At 34.5% G+C, this 20,819-nt stretch overlaps 1 protein-coding gene across 1 annotated transcript in view; it reads right to left on the reverse strand.

The window, feature by feature from the left end:
- Positions 1-18,307, reverse strand: part of Smp_140130 (hypothetical protein) — a gene marked incomplete at both ends in the record, with an annotated part of 52,540 nt that extends 34,233 nt beyond the window's left edge. The window contains 4 exons of the mRNA XM_018793665.1: positions 2,819-3,006; positions 5,338-5,428; positions 7,494-7,598; positions 18,233-18,307. Coding sequence (XP_018647128.1) covers positions 2,819-3,006; positions 5,338-5,428; positions 7,494-7,598; positions 18,233-18,307 — 459 coding nt within the window. The remainder of the gene's footprint in view (positions 1-2,818; positions 3,007-5,337; positions 5,429-7,493; positions 7,599-18,232) is intronic.
- Between the last annotated feature and the right edge of the window lie 2,512 nt (positions 18,308-20,819).

The following is a 20,819-nucleotide window of genomic DNA, read 5'->3' on the forward strand; positions in this document are numbered from 1 at the left end:
TCACTCCAATGCATAACATGATTACCTATGTAACGAACAAAATTAAAAATATATTCGCAAACTTCTTCAATATTCTCCTTTGATTGAAAATTGTTGGCAAGGTTTTTTGTGTAAATATATGAAATAAGTGTCTAAATGATTGGTTATGGAGATTATTGTATAACTTACTTACTTACTTACGGCTGTTACCCCTCGTGGAGGAGCATAGGCCGACCACCAGCATTGTCCATCCAACCCTGTCCTGAGCAATCCTTTCCCGTTAATATTCATCCTTTTCATAACTGCTTCTATTTCCCGGCTTAATGTATTCTTTGAACTTGCTCTCTTCCGCTTCCCTTCAGGATTAGAAGTTAGGGATTGCCTCGTGATGCAGTTTGGTGATTTCTGTAATGTATGTCCTATACACTTCTAACGTCTTTTCCTAATTTCCTCTTTAGCCAGAAGCTGGTTTGTCCTCTCCCATACAACGCTGTTGCTGATAGTATCCGGCCAGTGAATGTTGAGTATTTTTCGTAGACAACTGTTTATAAATACTTGTACCTTCATGACGATGCATGTAGTAGTTCTTCACGTTTCAGCTCCGTACAGTAAGACTGTCTTGATGGTCGTATTGAAGATTCTCACTTTGAAGTTAGTTTGGAGTTGTTTTGAGTTCCATATGATCTTCAATTGTAAAAATGCTGCCCTTGCTTTGCCAATCCTCGCCTTTACATCTGCATCAGATCCTCGTTGTTTATCAATGATGCTTCTCAGGTACATGAATGATTCCACCTCTTCCAGAGTTTCGCCATCAAGTGTGATTGGGTTGGTTTTTCTCCGTGTTGTACTTGAGAATCTTGCTTTTTCCTTTGTGTATGTTAAGGCCTATTGATGTAGAGGCTGCTGCTACATTTGTTGTCTTTGTCTGTATTTGTTCGTGCGTATGAGATAGAAGGGCTAGGTCATCTGCGAAGTCCAAGTCGTCTAATTGATTCTGAGATTTTCATTGTATTCTGTGTTTCCCCTCAGATGTTGAAGTCTTCATAATCCAGTCGATTACTAGAAGGAAGAGGAAGGGGGAGAGTAGACAGCTTTGTCTGACTCTGGTCCTCACTGGAAATGCATCTGTCAGCTGTCCATTATTGTATTAACTAGTGACAATTACTGAAGTACACTTTTGACTTCTTATAGTGACGATGTGTTTTATAGAATTCAATTTTGTGAGAAGACCGCCGTTATTGACAATTTTGATTTACAATCGTATTATGTCATGAATTGATTGAGTGTGAAATTTTAGATGAATGAATTCGAACATTTCGACAAACAATAATGCACTTTCCATGACCCTGTACGTCTTGAGTGCAATTCTTGGCAATGCTATATGATATTATGAAATTTGAATTCAGAATGAAGCAGCAATCATTATCAGTATAGGGTTGTGGAGATTGTTTAGTTTTAATTGGGATTGTAGTATCAGTTGTTATGTTAAGCCCATATACTTTATTCTTGTTGCTGGCCAAGCCAATTCGCCTATCCATTATGAGTCATATTTTGATCTTGTTAATCATTTGCTTATTAACCTTGAGTACTTTTTATATGAGCGTATATGTGTGCACACTTCGTATCTTATTCATCATATGTCTGCCACTCATTTTTGTCCGACTATAAATGTTGATTAACGCTTGTTTAAATCGAGTTGGCTTCCCAGCCATCTCCACTGCATGTCATTTCCGCCTCGTTCACTTCCTTCGCTTATTCGCCTGTTCACTCGCTCGTTATTATTCGCTCGGGTGTTGTTAACTTTCTGACCTGAGTTATTCGACAATAAACTGTAGTTGCTGCTATCCTTTGTCCTCTGATTTTACGCGCCGTTAAGATTAGAATTATATCGATTATCGAAACGAACGATTAACGAATCGCGGCACTACAGGATAATGAACCGATCAATATTATGACAAAATATGACAATTACTAATAATAATAATTGACTTGCAAAAACGTGAATCATCAAGGGAAGTTACTAAAGTATGTTTCTGTTATAACTGGAAAACTGGCTTCATCTGCACTGTTGTAACTAGTAAGCCTACTTTTATGTATGGGAAGTCCTCTCTGTCACGTACGTATCGACTCTGCTGAGTCCGCAGTATCATTTCCTTCACTTAACAATCAGAAACCATTGTAAAATGCTTTATCCTACTTGTTATACTGTGAAACGCGAACTATAACAGTCCTCACGACATAAAGCGAGAGCACAAAAAGGTGATATAACGAAGAGTTATTGACTTCAAAACATGATGATAATTAAGTCCCAAATCACTTATCGTTTACTGAACAATGACCTTGATATTAATACGTATTACGTTTTCCTCCCGCCTAGGACTGATCATTTGAGAAGATATTCTAAGAAAGTTCAAAAACCGAGGTCAAATAGTCTACATGTCGAGTTTTGTTTCTCACACCAAGTAGTGAATTACTGGAACTTTCTATCAGAACACAATATCAGCACTTTCTATTTATATATTCAAAACGAGTTTGAAACTCCACCAGTGTTACAAACTGCAAGGATTAATATAGGTCGATAGCTCTCTTATCCTTATTACCGAAGACTTACTGCAATGACTTCTCTTATTTTGGCCATAGATATCTTCTGTGAAAATCAATACACAGAATAAAATTGCCATACTGAACAAGAGTTCACACTCTTTATATAGAACAAAGTTCATAATGAATAGACATAATAGGGCATTGGCCTATATATAATGTCATCTTCTTATCCCTTCATATCATCCTCAGAATACTTATGAAGTAATGAATAACAAAGGCAGCAAAATAAACTTACATTAATTAATAAAACTGAAATACTTCCAAATACCATTATATTCAAATAAAATGATATTTCTTCTGCAAATGGTTTATCACAACTAATTCCAATATTACTATTGTATATTGTATATTCATATGGACATGTAGTATTGATTATTTCTAATTGATCATTCATTCTACAACATGGTATAGGTTGATTTATTCCTTAGAAAAGAAAAATAAATAGGAAGAAAATACTAGATAATAACATATACTTCACTTAGTATTGTTTGTTTGAATCTTCTCATTGATGCTTATGACTGCAACTGGTCAGTCTCTTATTAGACATATGTGCATACTGCGCGTATTGCCTCGATATAGCCTTACATAACAAGTATTATAAGCATCAACTCTGAGAAGCAGGTACTTCCAGCTGACGAGTGCCGAATAGGACGAAACGCGAGTCCTGGATTCCACTGTTAGCCACTATTCATCTTTGCTTATAATAACATATACTGGTTTGATGAAAACTTCTAAGAATATTAATATCATCTAAAATATAAACTGTCTGATCTGCTAATAATATATAAGAACTTTCGTCTAAATTAGAGCGAATAGTTTCACAGTATTTGGGTGCCGAGTTGATGTAAGACATCTGGTGCAAGCTTTTTCAAGGAAAAGCTTGAACCAGATTGCCAGGTGAAACGTTCGATTTACTTCAAATTCATTTGCACTTAAATCATTCAAAAAATCGATAGAAAACACATTGAAATAGAGCTAATTATTGACTGATAAGAATAATGAGGTTGTGAGTCAAGTTGAATGAAGAGATTTATCAAATGTATAAGAAATCATTGGAATTTAGAGTTCAAACTCACTGTCGTAAAAGGCTAACTATTAGTCACTTCAAGCTGAAGTTTGAGCTCATGATGTTGTTCTAGATAGATCATGAAGTTTTAAAAATTAAATCACTCAGCCAAAAAAAACCAACTCCTCCAGAAATGTTTATTCAATGTTTTATATGAATCTAGTTAAAATAACTTAAATACAGGTTACCACATTACCGTTCTTCAAACATATAGTCAGTGACTAGAGGAAAATTTTTTTATCAGAAGGGGGTTTTGTGGAGATTTCAACACCGTTGAATGCCGGCTCAGTGGTCTCTCGGTTAAGTGCTCTGGCGCGAAACTGGTAGGTCCGGGATTCGAATCTCGCGAGTGCGGGATCATGGATGAGCACTGCTGGGGTGTCCCATTATAGGACGAAACGGTGCTTCCAGGTTTTCCATGGTGGTCTAGCTTCAATTGACTCATGATCTCAACCATGGAAATTTTTTTATTTAAGTCTATTAAAAGTAATTTTATTATAGAACACGTTGGGACACATAATCTGAAAATAACTTCTCAAATACACAGGATAAAATGACATGTAAATTAACTGGTGACAATAAATTGGATTTGATTAAGGTAAAAAGCAGATTCTAAATTTGTCGCCGAATTCCAGAGCACAAGTTTAAAAACTCATCATAAATTCTCAGTTATAGAATTTTAATCGCAATTAAGTCTGTATTGGTTTTCGGGGGGTGAGGTGTTGTAAGCAAAGAGTTCGCAATCGGAAGAACTACATAATCATATTTACATCTTTGATGAGAATTCCATGTTATTTCCCGTTTAACAGTACTCCTCTATAAAAATTAGACGGGATATAATAGGATAATATGACTATCGATCCAGAAGATACAGGTATTTATTAGCAGTTGTCTACTCAAGATACTTGGGATCCATTGGCCAGACACTATCAGCAACATCCTACTGTGGGAGAGAACAAACTAGATTCCAGTGGAGGAAGAAATCAGGAAGAAGCGCTGGAAGTGGGTAGGACACACATTGAGGAAATCACCCAACTCTTTCACAAGACAAGCTCTTACATGAAATCCTGAAGGCCAAAGGAGAAGAGGAAGACCAAAGAACACATTACACCGAGAAATGGAGACAGACATGAGAAGCATGAACAAAGATTGGATAAAACTAGAAAGGAAGGCTCAGGACAGAGTGGTTATAGAATGCTCGTCGGTGGCCTATACTCCATTGTGAGTAACAGGCGTAAGTTAGTAAGTAAATATTATGATCATTGATAAATGAAAGAAAACTTCATATATGTATAGTAGTAACCTATGTAGTATATATGTAGTAGTATACTCATAAATCTGAATAATTACCCTATATGAGGATTTTGAATGATTTTCAATAAATCGACATCATAGATTAGCTATTATGACTTTGATTATAATCCTCAGTAAAACCATTTCGAACATAATTAGACTCATAATTTCTCTCAAGATCATTCATACATCTTATTAGCTACCGTCAGCTTACTTATAATCTTGGTGCAAAACTGCCTACTGGTTAGACAGAATGAACTAAGATATCTATTTACGTAATCTGATAGCTACACAGAAATTTTGTTGGTGAACCTAAATGGTAGTCAATATGAAATCGATGAACTATACAGTGATCATCTGAGTTGAAGTATAAAATACATTTCTTTTGTTCTTACCTATATAAATTATGTTATCGTAAACATCAGTTGGATCAAACTTTGGATATTTCCAACCAGACTGACTATGTGTGGCTCCACAACAATTTAACTGAAACAATAAACAATGTAAAACACATTTGTAATCCTATTCCATCCCAGTGAATGTTTTCATTATAATCAATCTCAAATATTTAGAAAAACAATCTATTTTTTGAAAAATATGTGGATTGTCGCTGTCAGTGTATTCTAGAACGCGAGTTTCATTCTATTTAAAACTCGTTAGTCGAAAGTACCTATGCTTAATGCCAATGATTGAACCCAATATCTTTCTAAACGCCTAATCGGTAATCCGTTGAACTATTGACTTCAGATAACCACTAACATGTTTAATCGGCATACCAACAAAGATTGAATAAACGTCATTCACGAATGTCAACAATGTAATAATCTAAACCCTTACTAATAATGATGTAAAGTTAATTTCATGATTTATTTATGCCTAGCTTATGTGATGGATTTATAATTTTTAAATGGACTTGGTTTTATATGTCATTACTTAATAATAGTTCATTAATATTTCCTGCCTAGTTTTTTTATTAAAACATTAACAGATACTAAATGAGTTCATTATTCCTAACAATCTCTTATCTTGATGGGATATGTTTGCTAGTAATAAAATAGGCTGGTGAAAAGCTATGACTGGCCGAGCCTTCAAATGCCCTGGTACAAACGAGAGTGGGGAGAGTCCGTTCTCCCTCTCCAAATGCTCTCACATGGCCACGCGTATATAGCCCCTGCCAAGGAAGTCCTACTCACTGCCTTCTCGTGGCATTACTGTTGTTTACAATACTGAGAGGACGAAAAGCGGGTGTCCGGCGCTTTAACCGGGTCGGTGGACACGGAAAGCCTACCTAGGGGAGTCGGAAAACCCTGATTCCAAACCAATATTGCACATGGGCTCCAGTATCCTGAGGGAACAAATGACGTATGAATCAATCGTTGGTCACCAGCTAACATGGGACTGCATTTCACGATGCTTCACTGCCTTGTGGATCAGACCTTTATATCAATGGCTCCGGTTGTGGCCCGCTAAGAAAACCACCTGCTTCAATCTGGTCACCTGGGCAGTATCACAGCCCTCACACAAATCGAATGAGATTTGTGTGGCGCATATATATCTGGTGCCCCTTTGTACCAATATTTATGTGTTTAAATAAATAAATAATAAATGACTGGCCGAAGCATAATATGGTATCAGTTCATGAATTTTTAACCATAGTTTTGAGCTATCTTAGTAGATGCAAACTGCCTGGTTGGATTCTGCACGATAACTGTGATCTGTATTTGGATATCTTGAATAGCATAATCCATCATTTTCTACAGCACATTGTATCTATTCACTCTTCTTCACCAGATCTTGAAACTCACTGCTCCCTCATAAATATCTTTTCTGTGCCTTTCCGTATCATGTTTTCAAAGTTCAGTCCTTCTCAAAAACATTGTTACAATATTGTTTCTTTTATTATTTATCTTAGTAATTTCATCTGGTTGAGGTAATGTGTGATAGCAGCTTGAGCCAACACACATCTGTGACTTTATGTGAATGACTGTTGCTAATTTATTCCTGAAAACCTTTATGAGACAACCACTGACACCACATAATAATGTTGAGGAATACTACTGGCTTTAAATTAAATTACTTTTCAGATAGATCATCAGGCAATAGTGGGAATAGATTTTTCATTTAGCGAAAACTAGTATTCAAGTTACCAAATGTCTCTATGACTAATGTATCATACTGACACTAAAACGCTATAATGAAAATGTACAATTTTTTGGGATCATTAGTATGAATATTACTGATATTATCATGTTCAGCTATGTTTAAACCAACAGTATTGATATCACGTGCAAGTGAGCTAATATCGTATCGCTTATTAGCCAAATTGGAAATCTTCTACCTATCAACCCTCAATCAGAATACGAGAAAAGGCAGCTGATGTGCCTATACTTTTAAACCTGGAAAACCCACATGGTCATACGCATGAATAATGGGAACACGATGCATTAGAAAAAAATGCAAATGTTGGTCCCTATAATAAATAACTTTCATAGTTTGTCGATGATACTTATTCACCTCATCTTAACAGTTATCAAACTTTATTTCTACTTACCATAACCATTACACTGGCAGTAAATAAGCTTGTTGGAGTTCCACTTCTCAGTGATACATATTCTGTCATTAAACCTTTAATATAATCTTTCAAATGATCTTCAGTCTAAATGTTATTTAAAAAAGATGATTAATATGGGATATAGCAATAATTATAGAAAAAGGAGTAGCTTTTTTAGTTATCTGATATTACAGAACTGAAGAAATCTATTTGTTACACCCCATTGTTCACCCCATTGCACAAGCGAGTGGCTATCAGGACTCAGCAGGCGAGTGGATAACGCGATGGTGTTTGAAGCGAAAGGTACTGGGTTCGAGTCCAAGAAAGAACATCAACTCTGAGATGCAGGTACATCCAGCTGATGAGTCCCAAATAGGACGAAACTCACGTCCTGGATTCCACTGTTAGCCACTACCCATCTTCGCTTACAATACTTACGAATTAAGGCTATATCGAGGCAATACGCACAGTATGCACATATGCCAATTAGAGACTGTCCAGTCGCAGTCCTAAACATCAATGAGAAGATTCAAACAAACAATACTAAGTGAATTTATATTTGTTACACTTATTCAAGCAACATAAATATGTTATCAACTTTAACATTTTTCTAGTCATGAGGTAAAACCGTCCTGAATTATCAAAAGATTGGTTTGATCAATATATCATTTACATTCAAGCAAACTGATGTTGCATATCGTTCGATAAAATGACAAACTTCATTCTTATTGTATGTCAGAAAATGTCTGATTATCGTGGACTATACAACAATTGTCATAATCCATCATGTAGTATTTATCATATGAACAAGATCGGAATCGTTCATCTCTTCATAACCTTTATTCCCATGGTTTTGTACTCCCCATGTACGCACTCATCCACAGGCATATTCATATCATACAGGATCACCAGAAAAAGTACTTTTGAAGAACACTCAAAATGTTAAAATGATAACGAAAAACTATTTGTTTACCAACACAGAGTGAAAGTGAGTGTTAAAAGTAACAAATACACAATTCTTCTTATATCAATTGTAAATCCGAAAATGCTTCATGTTCTATTAAGGAAGATTTAGGAGCAAGAACAAGTACAGACAGACTGGAAAGAAGGATGCTTGATAAAGATACCAAGGAAAGGAGATCTGAGCAAACGTGAAAGTTACAGATGCATCACACTACTATCGGTACCAGGAAAAGTGGTCAGCACAGTGACCCTTTCTATCCCATTTACACGAACAAATGCAGGTCAAAACAGCCAGTGTGGCAGAAGCCTCTGCATCACTAGGCCTCAACATACACAAAGGAAAAAGCAACATCCTCAAGTAAAACAAAGAGAACACCAACCCAATCACAATTGATGGAGAAACTCTGGGAGATAATGAAACGTTCACATACATGGTCAGCATCATCGATAAACAAGGAGAATCTGATGGAGACATATAGGTGAGGATTGAAAAAGCAATGACAGCATTTCTACAACTGAAGAACATATGGAACTCAAAACAACTGTCTGTCAAGCAATATCAAAGTGAGAGTCTTCAATACTAACGTCAAGACAGTTCTACTGTACGAAGCTGCAACGTGGAGAACTACTACAACCATTATCAAACATTTACAAGTATTTCTGAACAATTGTCTACACAAAATACTCAACATCCATTAGCCAGATACCATCAGCAATAGCCTTCTTTCAGAGAGGATAAACCAGCTTCCAGCTCGTGAGAAAATTAGAAAAAGACGATGGAATTGGTGGATTGGATATACATTGCTAAAATCATCAGACTGAATCACGAGGCAAGAGCTAACTTTGAATCCTGAAGGGAAACGAAAAAGAGGAGGGCCAAAGAACTCATTGTGACAAGAATTATAAGCAGATATCAAAAGAATCAATAGCGACTGGAAACAACTGAAAAGGGTTGTTTAGGACAGGGTTGGATGGAGAGTGTTGGTGGACGGCCTATGCTCTTCCATGAGGGTTAACAGGCATTCGTTTACAAGTAGGTAAACATTTAATTAGTTAACTAATTAATTAAGTGATCCATACAAGTTTTTAGGAAGTAAGATGTTCTTTACCTTTGACCTCGTCTTTTTTAATTTACAGACAAGTAAATCTATGGAGCACTTCAATTAATCCATTACCATATCATGAATATCCTCATTTTGACATTTGGTAAAAAGAACGAATCGAACGAGGAAATTTATTTATTCTTAATCTTTCAGTATATCAATAATTATAAAACGGTACATTACATTTATTTAAAAATTCCATCACATTATAAAACTAATATATTCAATTCTATCTCAGTAGATTGTATTGTGGTGTGGGTTACTTATATCCACATAAGTAGTATATGGTGATAGTCAGGCATAGAATGTATTTCATTAGGAGATTGATAAGGAAATAACCGGAACGGGACGCAATTGGTATGAAAATGAGTGAACTATGAAATCAAAGAAGATGGACTGATATTTGCAGAAGGAACAATCAAAAATAAGACAAATGATTGTTATTTTACAAATTAACCATTTACTGTATGGTTGTCAGATTTTAGTGAGATAGTCTGTAATATTGTACTCTAATACGTTCGACTGTCCCCATACGTGTTCTTGTTCACTACAGTATATAATCTCTAAAAGATTTCCCATCATCTCTAAAACATACATATATGAACGAAGAATATTCTTTTCAATAGATTCTCCTTAGATCCTAAAATTATACATCTAAATTAATAAAACCGAAAAGTAGTCGGATTTATGACAAAGTACATCGTTTGAAGTTATAGCATGTTAAAATTTAGGATTGTTAAACAAAATAAAATTGTTACTGTTGAGATGATTCATATTCAATGTTAATTTGGACATTCAACCATATATTTACTTTATATGAATATTCGTCAATATCGGAACGAATACTTTGATAGAAAGTGGAAGCAGATATCAAAAGAATAAATAATGATTGGAAACAACTGGAAAGCATTGTATAGGATGAAGTTCGATGAAGAATCTTGGGGGGTAGTCATAGTGTAGTGTGGTCTACTTATATCAGATATAGAATGTATTTTGGTAGAAGACCGATTAAAAAAGAACTGAAATGAAGCGCAATTGGTAGGAAAATGCATGAACAATGGAATTAGAGAAAATGAACTGATATTTGCAGAAGGAACAGTGAACATTGAGGCAATTGGTTGTTAATTTTCAAATTAACTGTTTGTTGTATGGTTATCAGAATTTAGGGAGATAGTCTGTAATTTTTGTCTAAATACATTCGATTGTCCCCAACTAGTGTTCTGTTCACTACAATAGCTCCTCCATGGGGAAAAGGATGCTGGACGAAATGTTGGAATTATTTAAATTTCAACTGCTGAGATTATTTCAAATATAATTTTCACATATAATATACATTTACTTATTTGTAAAATTATGTTACACTTTCTACATACATCAATCTTAACTTACAGTTTGTTTACTGAAATAGTATCCAACGGTTAGCAATAAATGTCCAAGAACAAGGAATCCTAGTATTATTTGGTACTTTAAAATAGATACAATGAAAAGGAAAATAATTTCAGAAATACATAATGTTTTACAATTGAATAATATTACTTAATTTTAATAGTAGTACATATGTATGCTGAAAACTATTACAAAAATGTATTTTGATAGCTATTTTTAGATATGTTGATACATTTCAACAAACTATGTTCGTCTTGACTTCTACGATCCATTGAAGTTTGGAAATATTATCTGCATTTTGTTTTATAAACAGTTTTCCTTTGTGCTTGCGAAAAAAAATCATATGCTCACTAGTGATTGACTTCTAGATATATATTTCCTTGAGTTCTAGTGGGAAGCAGTGACCAGTGGAGTTCAAACAAGTCTGATGTAGAGATATCAACTCACTGAAGACAACTGGTGAATGGTTGCTCAAAGTCGTGAATTGGTTGAAGTTAGACATTAACACCGTTGGATGCCGGCCAGCTCAGTGGTATATCGGTTAAGTGCTCTGATGTGAGACTGGTGGGTCCTGGGTTCAAATCTCGCGAGGCGGGATCGTGGATGCGCACTACTGAGGATTCCCATAATAGGACGAAACGGCCATCCAGTGCTTCCAGGTTTTCCATGGTGGTCTAGCTTCAATTGACTCATGATTTCAACTATGAAAAAATTCCCCAATTTTACATTTGGATCAGTTCAATAATCCAGCCTAAACGAGGCACAAAACAATGGTCAAAAATTTGTTTGAATGAAAAGAGAACAGTTATTTGTTTCAGTTGACCTCTCACATTCTATAATAAAGTACCACATTTTACTATGAAAAAATCTTTATTTCTGTAGGAATAGAATGCAGATACATACAGATGACTAGTCTTAGATAAGATGAAACGCGTGTCCTGGATTCCATTGCTAACCACTATCTATTTCTGTTTATAATGTTTGTGACTTGGGGCAATATTGAGGCAATCTTCACAAGATAAACATAAGTCAACAAGAGACTGTTCAATTGCAGTCCTAAACAACACTGGGAAGTTACAAGCAAACATTACTAATTGAACTTAATTAACATCATTGTTCGACTTTAAATTTAGAATCAAATTATCAATGAATATAATTATAATTCTTACCATCCTTAATAAAGTAGATTTTTGATTCCATATAGCAATCAATCCAATAATACAAATTAATAAATTACTTAAACTGAATGTAAACACTGCAATACTTAAATTTTCTAGAAAAGAGAACAAAACAATAGACGATGTAATCTTAGAATATTTACTTTATTTAAAAGTAATTTATAATGAATAGGAATTGAGAATAAATCTAATACAACCTATCAAGTTTAGAAACACTACTAACTATCATTAAAATGAAATTATCTGTCATAAATTAAAAGTATCAGGACTCAGTAGCTGAGTGGATAACGTGATAGCGTTTGAAGCGAATGGTAGTGGATTCGAGTTCCAGAGTGAACATCAACTCTGAGATTCAGGTACATGCAGCTGACCAGTCCCAACTAGGATGAAACGCGCGTCAAACTGGATTCCACTGCTAGCCACTATCCATCTTTGCTTATTATACTTCTGTGCTTTTATATATAACTGGTTCATAAATGACAATTAATAAGTGTCAAAAACGTATGATTATTCACTTGACAAGTATCTAATACTGAAGGTACAACAAAACTGTACAGTGATACCATAAATGATAAAAGTTCATATTCAACATGGAATATCAGTTCCTTTAAGATTGTATATGTCTCTCACTGACAAATGTCAAATAGCAATAAATTCATCGATTTCCCGTGACTACTATCCACTATAATAATTTGTTTTATGGCTTTAATTTTTCTAGAATTGATCCATAAATCTTTAAATTATTTCACAAGTTCTTCATTATCAGGATCTTATTTTTTTCTTAAGTTTGTTATTTCAACAGTGATTCATTTAAGTATAGGAAAAAGGCTGATTTAAACACTTTGTTGGGCAGTAAGATATGTATTGTTATCAGAAAGGAGTTTTGTGGAGATTATAGTAATTTAATGGTTGAGTTCATGAGTCAGTTACGGCTAGATTACCATAGGAAACCTGGATTCACTGGATGACCGTTCCGTCCTAATGTAGCACTCCTCAACAGTGCGCATCCACGACCTCGTCCCGCGCGATTGCGAACCTCCAGACTACTGAGCCGGCTTCCAAGGGTGTTAATGTCTAACTTCAACCAATACACGAAATTGAGTCACTGTTGTATTGTTCATTAACCATAATTGGTATTTGGTAGTTGTTACATGTAGGTTCAAGAAATCTTAAATATTCAGAATCATCCTATACATAATCGTAGCTTATATTTTTATTGTACTATTGTTAAATGCGTAAGTTATGATATTTTCATATACCACTGATTGTAAACTTTGATTTGACTTATAAACCTTTGTCGTGTTTCACAGCTACACAATTATATTTAATTAAGTGTTCCCTCATTCTTCTGACTTCATGTCATATATGGCTTACACATGTACTGATCATGATTTCTTATTTGTGTTATTGTATAATCAGGTATTTGATATGACCTTTTCAGTTGAGATAAAAATAAGACAGCAGAGAAGATTTCTGTCTGTTTATTTCATCTTCCTATTAAACATTTGTTTACCAATAGTCATTTATTTTCTTCAGACGTTGTTTATTGTCAATAAGTTATTGATATAGAAAACGTTATTGGACGATCCTGCCTCACGAGACTGGTAGGTCCTGGTTTCGAATCTCGCATGGCGGGATCGTGGATGCGCATTGCTGAGGAGTCCCACAATAGGAGGAAACGGCCATCCAGTGCTTCCAGGTTTTCCATGGTGGGCTATCATCAATTGACTCACGATCTCAACTATATAAAAAATAAATACAGTTTGTAAAGAAATTCTATTCATTACAAATCAACTTACGTGTAATTTTCATAATCAACTTTCCAACACCATTGCCATAATTTCGACTTGGTGGAACAACATGTTTTTCAAATAATTTTACTGTTTTACGCAATATCATAAAATTAGCTTCTTCTGACAACATAAACAATCCAGCTCCAGATATTATTAATATGCAAATAAACTTGTAGTGAAAAAAAGGTAAAGTAAACTAACCAATTATGTGACGGTGACGAAGATTTGTAACTCAGATGGATGGTTTTGATGGAGTTTTGTTCTCTGAGCTGGATGGTTTGGTCGTGGAGCTTCTACCCGAAGTTTGTGTTCGTTCGAAAGGACTATGAAAGCTTCATGACCAAACCATCCAGCTCAGAGAACAAAACTTCATCATAACCAATTATGTATTTAGACAATTTGTTTGAAATATAATTTTTATGATCAAATTAAATTATCATTAACTTGTCCCTGATACAATGCCACAGTTTATGTTGAACTCACTCCTTAAGTATAAAGTTATCGAATTGCTACAATGATAGTAAGTTTGTTTATCAAAAGATTTCAACAATTACTTCCTAGATAATGTTTTCTGAAGATTCATATAAATCATGGTGACGTTATATTTCAGAGAGCATTGAACGGCTACTTTATATTTGTATAAGACTATATTGTTAAGTTATAGTTTCGCTACTATTTATAAGTGTATAATTTCTTATAATTTTCTGCTCATCTCAATTTGATAACGTTTTTAGGAAGTCAAATGAACATAACTAATCTTATCACAAATCACTGAAATACCATGTTGTTTTACACCGTGAAGTAGTTTGATTTTCTTCAACAAATGAGTTAACTGAATTTAAGGATGACTAGTTCCATATATGTCATATAAGTACATCAAGAAGAAAGCCGTAACATGGAATCCCGAAGGGAAAAAGGAAAAGAGGAGGAACAAGAAATATATCATGTCGGAAATAGGAAGCAGGTATCAAAAAACGAATGGGAATAGGAAAGGATTGAACAAGACATAGTTGGATGAAGAATCCTCATGAGCAGCCTATGCTCCTCCACGAGGGCTATCAGGTATAAGTAAGTTCCACGGAATATCCATTGAGAGATCTGTACATTTGATTGGGTACAATGAAAGAAACTTATTGATTCATTAAAAAGGATGAAGACGTTAAATTGAGGAAAGTTTTCTGTTCGATTCGGTCATTTTCTTAAGCTGTACAGGTAATTTTTATAACTAGTGGTATATAGTATATAGCGAAGTACTACAATTTTGAAAAAGATAGTGAAGTTTGTTCAAGAATCAAACTTACAATACCCTTTTGGAGTCACGGGGTGAATATAAATCTTGGGATGCAGGTACGTCCAGGTGACAAGCACGAAACAGGAGGGAACGCATATCCTAAACTGTACTGTTAGCCACCATCCATATCTGCTTAGACGTTTTGCTAATTAATAAGAAATTTGCACAGAGTGCACAAACGCTAAATGGAACTGATTACTCGTGGCTTCAAATATCCGTGGGAAGGTTCAAATAACCAATGAGTATGAATTAGAATGTAATGTGTGGTCGAATACATATTTGATACCTGAGAAAGTCTGACTATGTTTGATAATATCGTGACATTCCCTTTATTTTACTACGTACTACTATATGTAGAAAATTACCTACCACTTGAGAAATTAACATCAACAGCACGGAAATTTCCTTCGCCTATAATATCTTTAATTTGAAAAGTTTGTCTGTCAATTAGTAACAAGACATGTTACTGACATAACTTGAAAACTACAGTCAAATCAATGTATATACATTTCAGAGACACCATTAAACAAACGCGCATAAAGAGAAAAACCTTTTTCCATAAAATCTCTATCTTTATCCTCACTCAAATTCTAAACGTACTATAAAAGTCATATGATTTTATTATTTACTATGTAGGCTATTTCTTACATCTTATTGATCAGTTCACCTAATCTTCAATTCACTTCATTCTACATTGAGACCATGAATCGATCGGTGTTAGATCACCATTGTAAACCTGGAAGCACTAGATGATAGTTTCATCCTATTATTGAACTCCTCAATAGTGCGCATCCACGATCAGGCACACCGGATTCAAACCATGAACCTTCAGTCTCGTATGCGAAAGCTTAACCACAAGACCGTCGAACCTTCATCTAATAGTGTTAATGTCTAACTTCAACCAATCCACGAAATTACGTGACCATCTTCCATTGTGTGAGGTAGAAATCTGTCTCCACCTTACATAGATTAACTCCACTGGCCACAGCTTTTCATTAGAATTCCGAGAATTCTCTCACGAAGCTTATCACTAATGAGCACATGGTAATTAATGACATGGGGTTGTGGAGACTGTTAAGTTTTTAATTAAGATCATCTTTGCTCTACTTGTAAAATTGTATTTTGATCGTTTTTATTGTCCAATTGTTTTGTTTTAAATGTTTTAAAAAGATCACCACAAAGATACTTTTTCTTTTAAAAACATTGGCGGCCTGTTTAAACATCTGGGCTACCTGTTCCTGTCATCTAGATATTTCAACAAGTTATCTAATTTCGTTTGTTTTAATACATCATTATGCCTATTAATCGTACAACCTATTCAGGTGCGTTTCTGAAAAGTGTAAGACCTTTCGCTGTAAAGGTTACAGAATGCCTAATCAGAGATATCGAGGTTGCTGGCAATATGCAGCGAGAAGAATGTACATTATCCAGATGTCGATTGACTGGGCTGCTAAGTTCTAACTGGCGATCACTCAATATTTATCGTCAGGAAGGATGAAGAAGTAAGAAACGGAAACTTGTTGAAGTACTTTGTGCTGAGAATTCTATATTGTACCAAAAATGTAATATTAAATAAAGCTAATAATAATAATAATAATAAAAAGACAATACTTGTGATGATACTCACTGCTGTAATAAAGTTTACAGTGAAAAGTAATGTATGACTTTTTGCAACGAACATGGTAAATAATTCTGAAAATAATAATATGAAACAAATTTATAAAAAAGTCTCTCAGATGTAATGATATGTAATATAAGTAATATATATTATAATATTAGAATATAACCCTCTAGTGAAATCACTTAACTACAATGTCAACTTTTAGCGTTTAGCTTTTCAAATTTAACAAACAGAAAGCTAAGATGAATAGTGGCTAGCAGTGGAATACAGGATGCGCGTTTCGTCCTATTTGGGACTCGTCAGTTAGATGTACCTGCATTTCAGAGTTGATTTTCACTCTGGGACTCGAACTCAGTACCTTTCGCTTCAAACGACATCGCATTATTCACTCAGCTACTGAGTCCTGATCATATTTTACAGCTTGATTGGATGAGGTTCCAAGGACATAAAATGATAATACAGAATATTTCCAAGAACTGTTCGTTTATATTATGTGATTTATAAGTTCGTACTTACTCTATCTAAAATTAGTACTACACTTCACAATCTGATGTCTGTGTTCTAGTTATTTTTATCAGTGTGTTATGAAACTGGATCTTACACATTGCTGTTACACAACTTGAGTGCTCCCGAATGTTAAAGTATATGCTGGTCGAATTCAGTTTGTCTGTTTGTATTATGGCCGATTTTATTGGTATCTTAACATCTCATAGTTTATATCTGAATCTTAAATATTTAGAAAAAATCTTCAGTAAGCCATAATTGACTTAATCTTCAATGATAGACTAAACAAGCATCAAAAGAGATACTAATATATATATATATATATATATATATATATATCCATTATTGATAGTTTTGTCACGAACAAAAAAATAGAAAACCGGTGATTCTCTACTTTTTTGTGAAACCAATTATATATATTGCTAGACCTTTCTCATTGTTAAAATCATGAGTCAATTGAAGCTAGACTACCATGGAAAACCTGGAAGCATTGGACGGTTGTTTCGTCCTATTGTGGGACTCCTCAGCAGTGCGCATCCACGATCTCGCCTCGCGGCCGTCCAATGCTTCCAGGTTTCTCATAGTGGTCTAGCTTCTATTGACTCATGATTTCAACTATGAAAATACTGAAATCTTCACAAAACCCCTTCTGACTAGACCATTCATTATTATTGATTGGATATAACACAGCAAGATTAAATATCATTATTTTGAGTACTATTTCTACATTCATGATGATGTAACATAGATATCAGGTACATGTGTTTAAAATATTTTGCAACGAACTTACCAAAAAAGGAAACTACCCTTATTTTCAAGAATTATCTTCCTTTAATAAATCCTTAGAGTCAGTAACCTGTCTGCTATAATAAAATTTCTATAATGTTAAAAAGCTCTTACTTTAACGTTTCTATTTTTTACATGCATGCATGTACTCAACCTAGTTACATCTAATTTGAAATACCAAGCAAACATTTTGTGTAAATAAAAGGATTATATTACAAGACAACAGGATTATTGATCACAAAGATGACGATATTAATTAAATAGTGTTGAACCTACTAGTGAATGAGCACACAAGTGAGGGGGAACCAACAAAGAAATTAGCACACAAAAAAAAACACAAAAACCATACTCTGATACTCTATTTGCAATATGTTCAATAACTGTCTCAAGCTTCATTGTTCCTGAATTCCCACACCAATTGCTTTCTATTTCTGTTCTTCTCTTCTTGATCTTCTCAATCTTCTGCTGTTAGATATTCTATTCCTTACTCATGATATATACTACTTATGTCGATATAAGTAGCCCACATCACATTGTGAGTTACACTTATTTCTGAGTAGTTAACTGTAAAAATGAATAAGATATGTTATAGAAAATAAATTTAGATTATAAATGACAAGATGAAACCAGTTTACTCTCACTTTTTACTTGGTTGGTGGTTAGTAGGTGGAGAAAATCTCTCAGAAACCATTTGTCACTTTTGTTGAAAAAGATTTTTCATAGTATCAGAATATAATTGTTAAAATCAAGGTTATCCTACTACATCGAACTACTCATCACAATACAAACAAATGAATAAGAACTGTGTATTATTTAGTGACTAACTTGTAGACAAATTACTGAAGGACTTATATGAAGTTCTAACCATAAGAGTGTTGCATTGGATATCTGTTTGACTCTGCTATTGATATAAAAGCCTCGAATATGTGAGCTAATTATACTAATAATGTGAAAGAACAAAAAAGATAAGTATGAAGCTTTAAATGGCTAAACCGAATCAAAATATATGAAAAAAGCTGTTCATTAGTATAAACATGTGTCCTTAAGACCATTAGGCTTGAGTTTCAACCACCAGTGTGTACCATCCCCCACTCTCAGAAAATAAAGTCAAACATTGTCCACTCTTGTGCACTCATTGGCATATCACTTATCATGCGAACTTAAATTGTATAGAAGTCCTGGCCTATCAGAAAGCCCGACAGTTTTATCAGTGATACTAGTTGATGGCTGTGTTTTCTCACAAACTGATTAAAATTGTATCAATAGACTATTGGGTTTTAACTTAGTGGTCTTAAGCGAATATGCTCAACGTGAGGTTCAGAAATCAGGTTCATACAGTGATGGGACTATGACTATGCACGACTGTTTGGTTCCAAATATAGTCAAACTGACAGTCATGTCCTCTCGCATTGCCAATCGAGGTCATTTAGCTGATATCAGTCAATGATGACAGTCAGTCAAGCAAATTTATGGCTTTTCTGACTAGTTTATAACCTTTCTTTAACTCTTACAATTAGTTGTTCTTGAGACTTAGTTTAGTCCCAATATTTAGTGTGACCAACTAAGTTCAAAGTACATGGATGGTATATCTGTAGTGGCAAATAAATCTACAAAATAAGTAGTTCTGCAAGTCGTAGACTTTGGCGTTCATCTGATTAGTTTTACTGGATAAATGGTATCAGAATTCACCCCGTCAATCATCCGCATGAGATCACAGTTGGGTTACCTTAGATCATATACTTCTCGACAAATCAAATGTCTTTCAAATGTATCTTCGAACACTTTCGTTCCCGACATCTCATTTGATTGACTTAGGGATCCTTGATTCTAAAAGTAATAGGAAAACAGAGCTATCAAGCACTGAATATCCATGATCTCTTTATGTCTGCTACTCGCGCGCTAGATACTTACTTCCTAACAATTTCCTAGGTTCTACGAATACTCCTAGACTTGAACTCAAACAGTGAAAAAAAGTTGCGAATAAAAGCCTAACTTTAAAGTTCGTCTAAGTGCAGTATTTATGTTCATTAATAATTTTCAAACTCTGGAAACTTCTGAAATCATTAGTAGCAAAGCGGTTGGTCATCAGATCAGTTTTCATAGAATCCCAGCAGTACCGATCTATGATTAATAGATAGTCCTTTTCTATTGTGCAGACATACTGAAAAAGAAGACAGCGAAGTATAATCGAGTTGCATTCAAAACTGAAAAATAATAAGTAAACACCAACCGCCAAACATAATTGTAAATAACTTAATGTTACACTAAGTAGAGCGCAGGCACACGAAAAAATGTTAGATTAATATTTTTTGATTCAAATTAGCTAACATCAGAGAGGGAAGCAGAATAACTGAAAGAAAATGAAAATGTGTCTAGTGTTTGTATGAACTGATGATTCCTTTGTACTTGATGACTGCCTGATTCCTAATTCCAAATACAGTACATTCATCCATGCTCATCTAGTACTTCTTGATTAAATTGCGTTATTCCTGTAGTTCGTAGTTTCGTACTATAATTCAAATACTCCTAATTATCACATTGGCGTCATAATTCAGCCTGTGATGGAAAATTTGGACATTCAATCAACTTCCACGCATCAATACGCGCAAACGGATGCTAGTAGACGGGAACACTAATTTATCTGTTTGCGTAACTTCTTTTTCTGGTTAGAGATTATCTCCAGTCACAATCAGGCACACAA

Source organism: Schistosoma mansoni (genome assembly GCF_000237925.1).
Source record: "Schistosoma mansoni, WGS project CABG00000000 data, supercontig 0199, strain Puerto Rico, whole genome shotgun sequence".
NCBI lineage: Eukaryota > Metazoa > Platyhelminthes > Trematoda > Strigeidida > Schistosomatidae > Schistosoma > Schistosoma mansoni.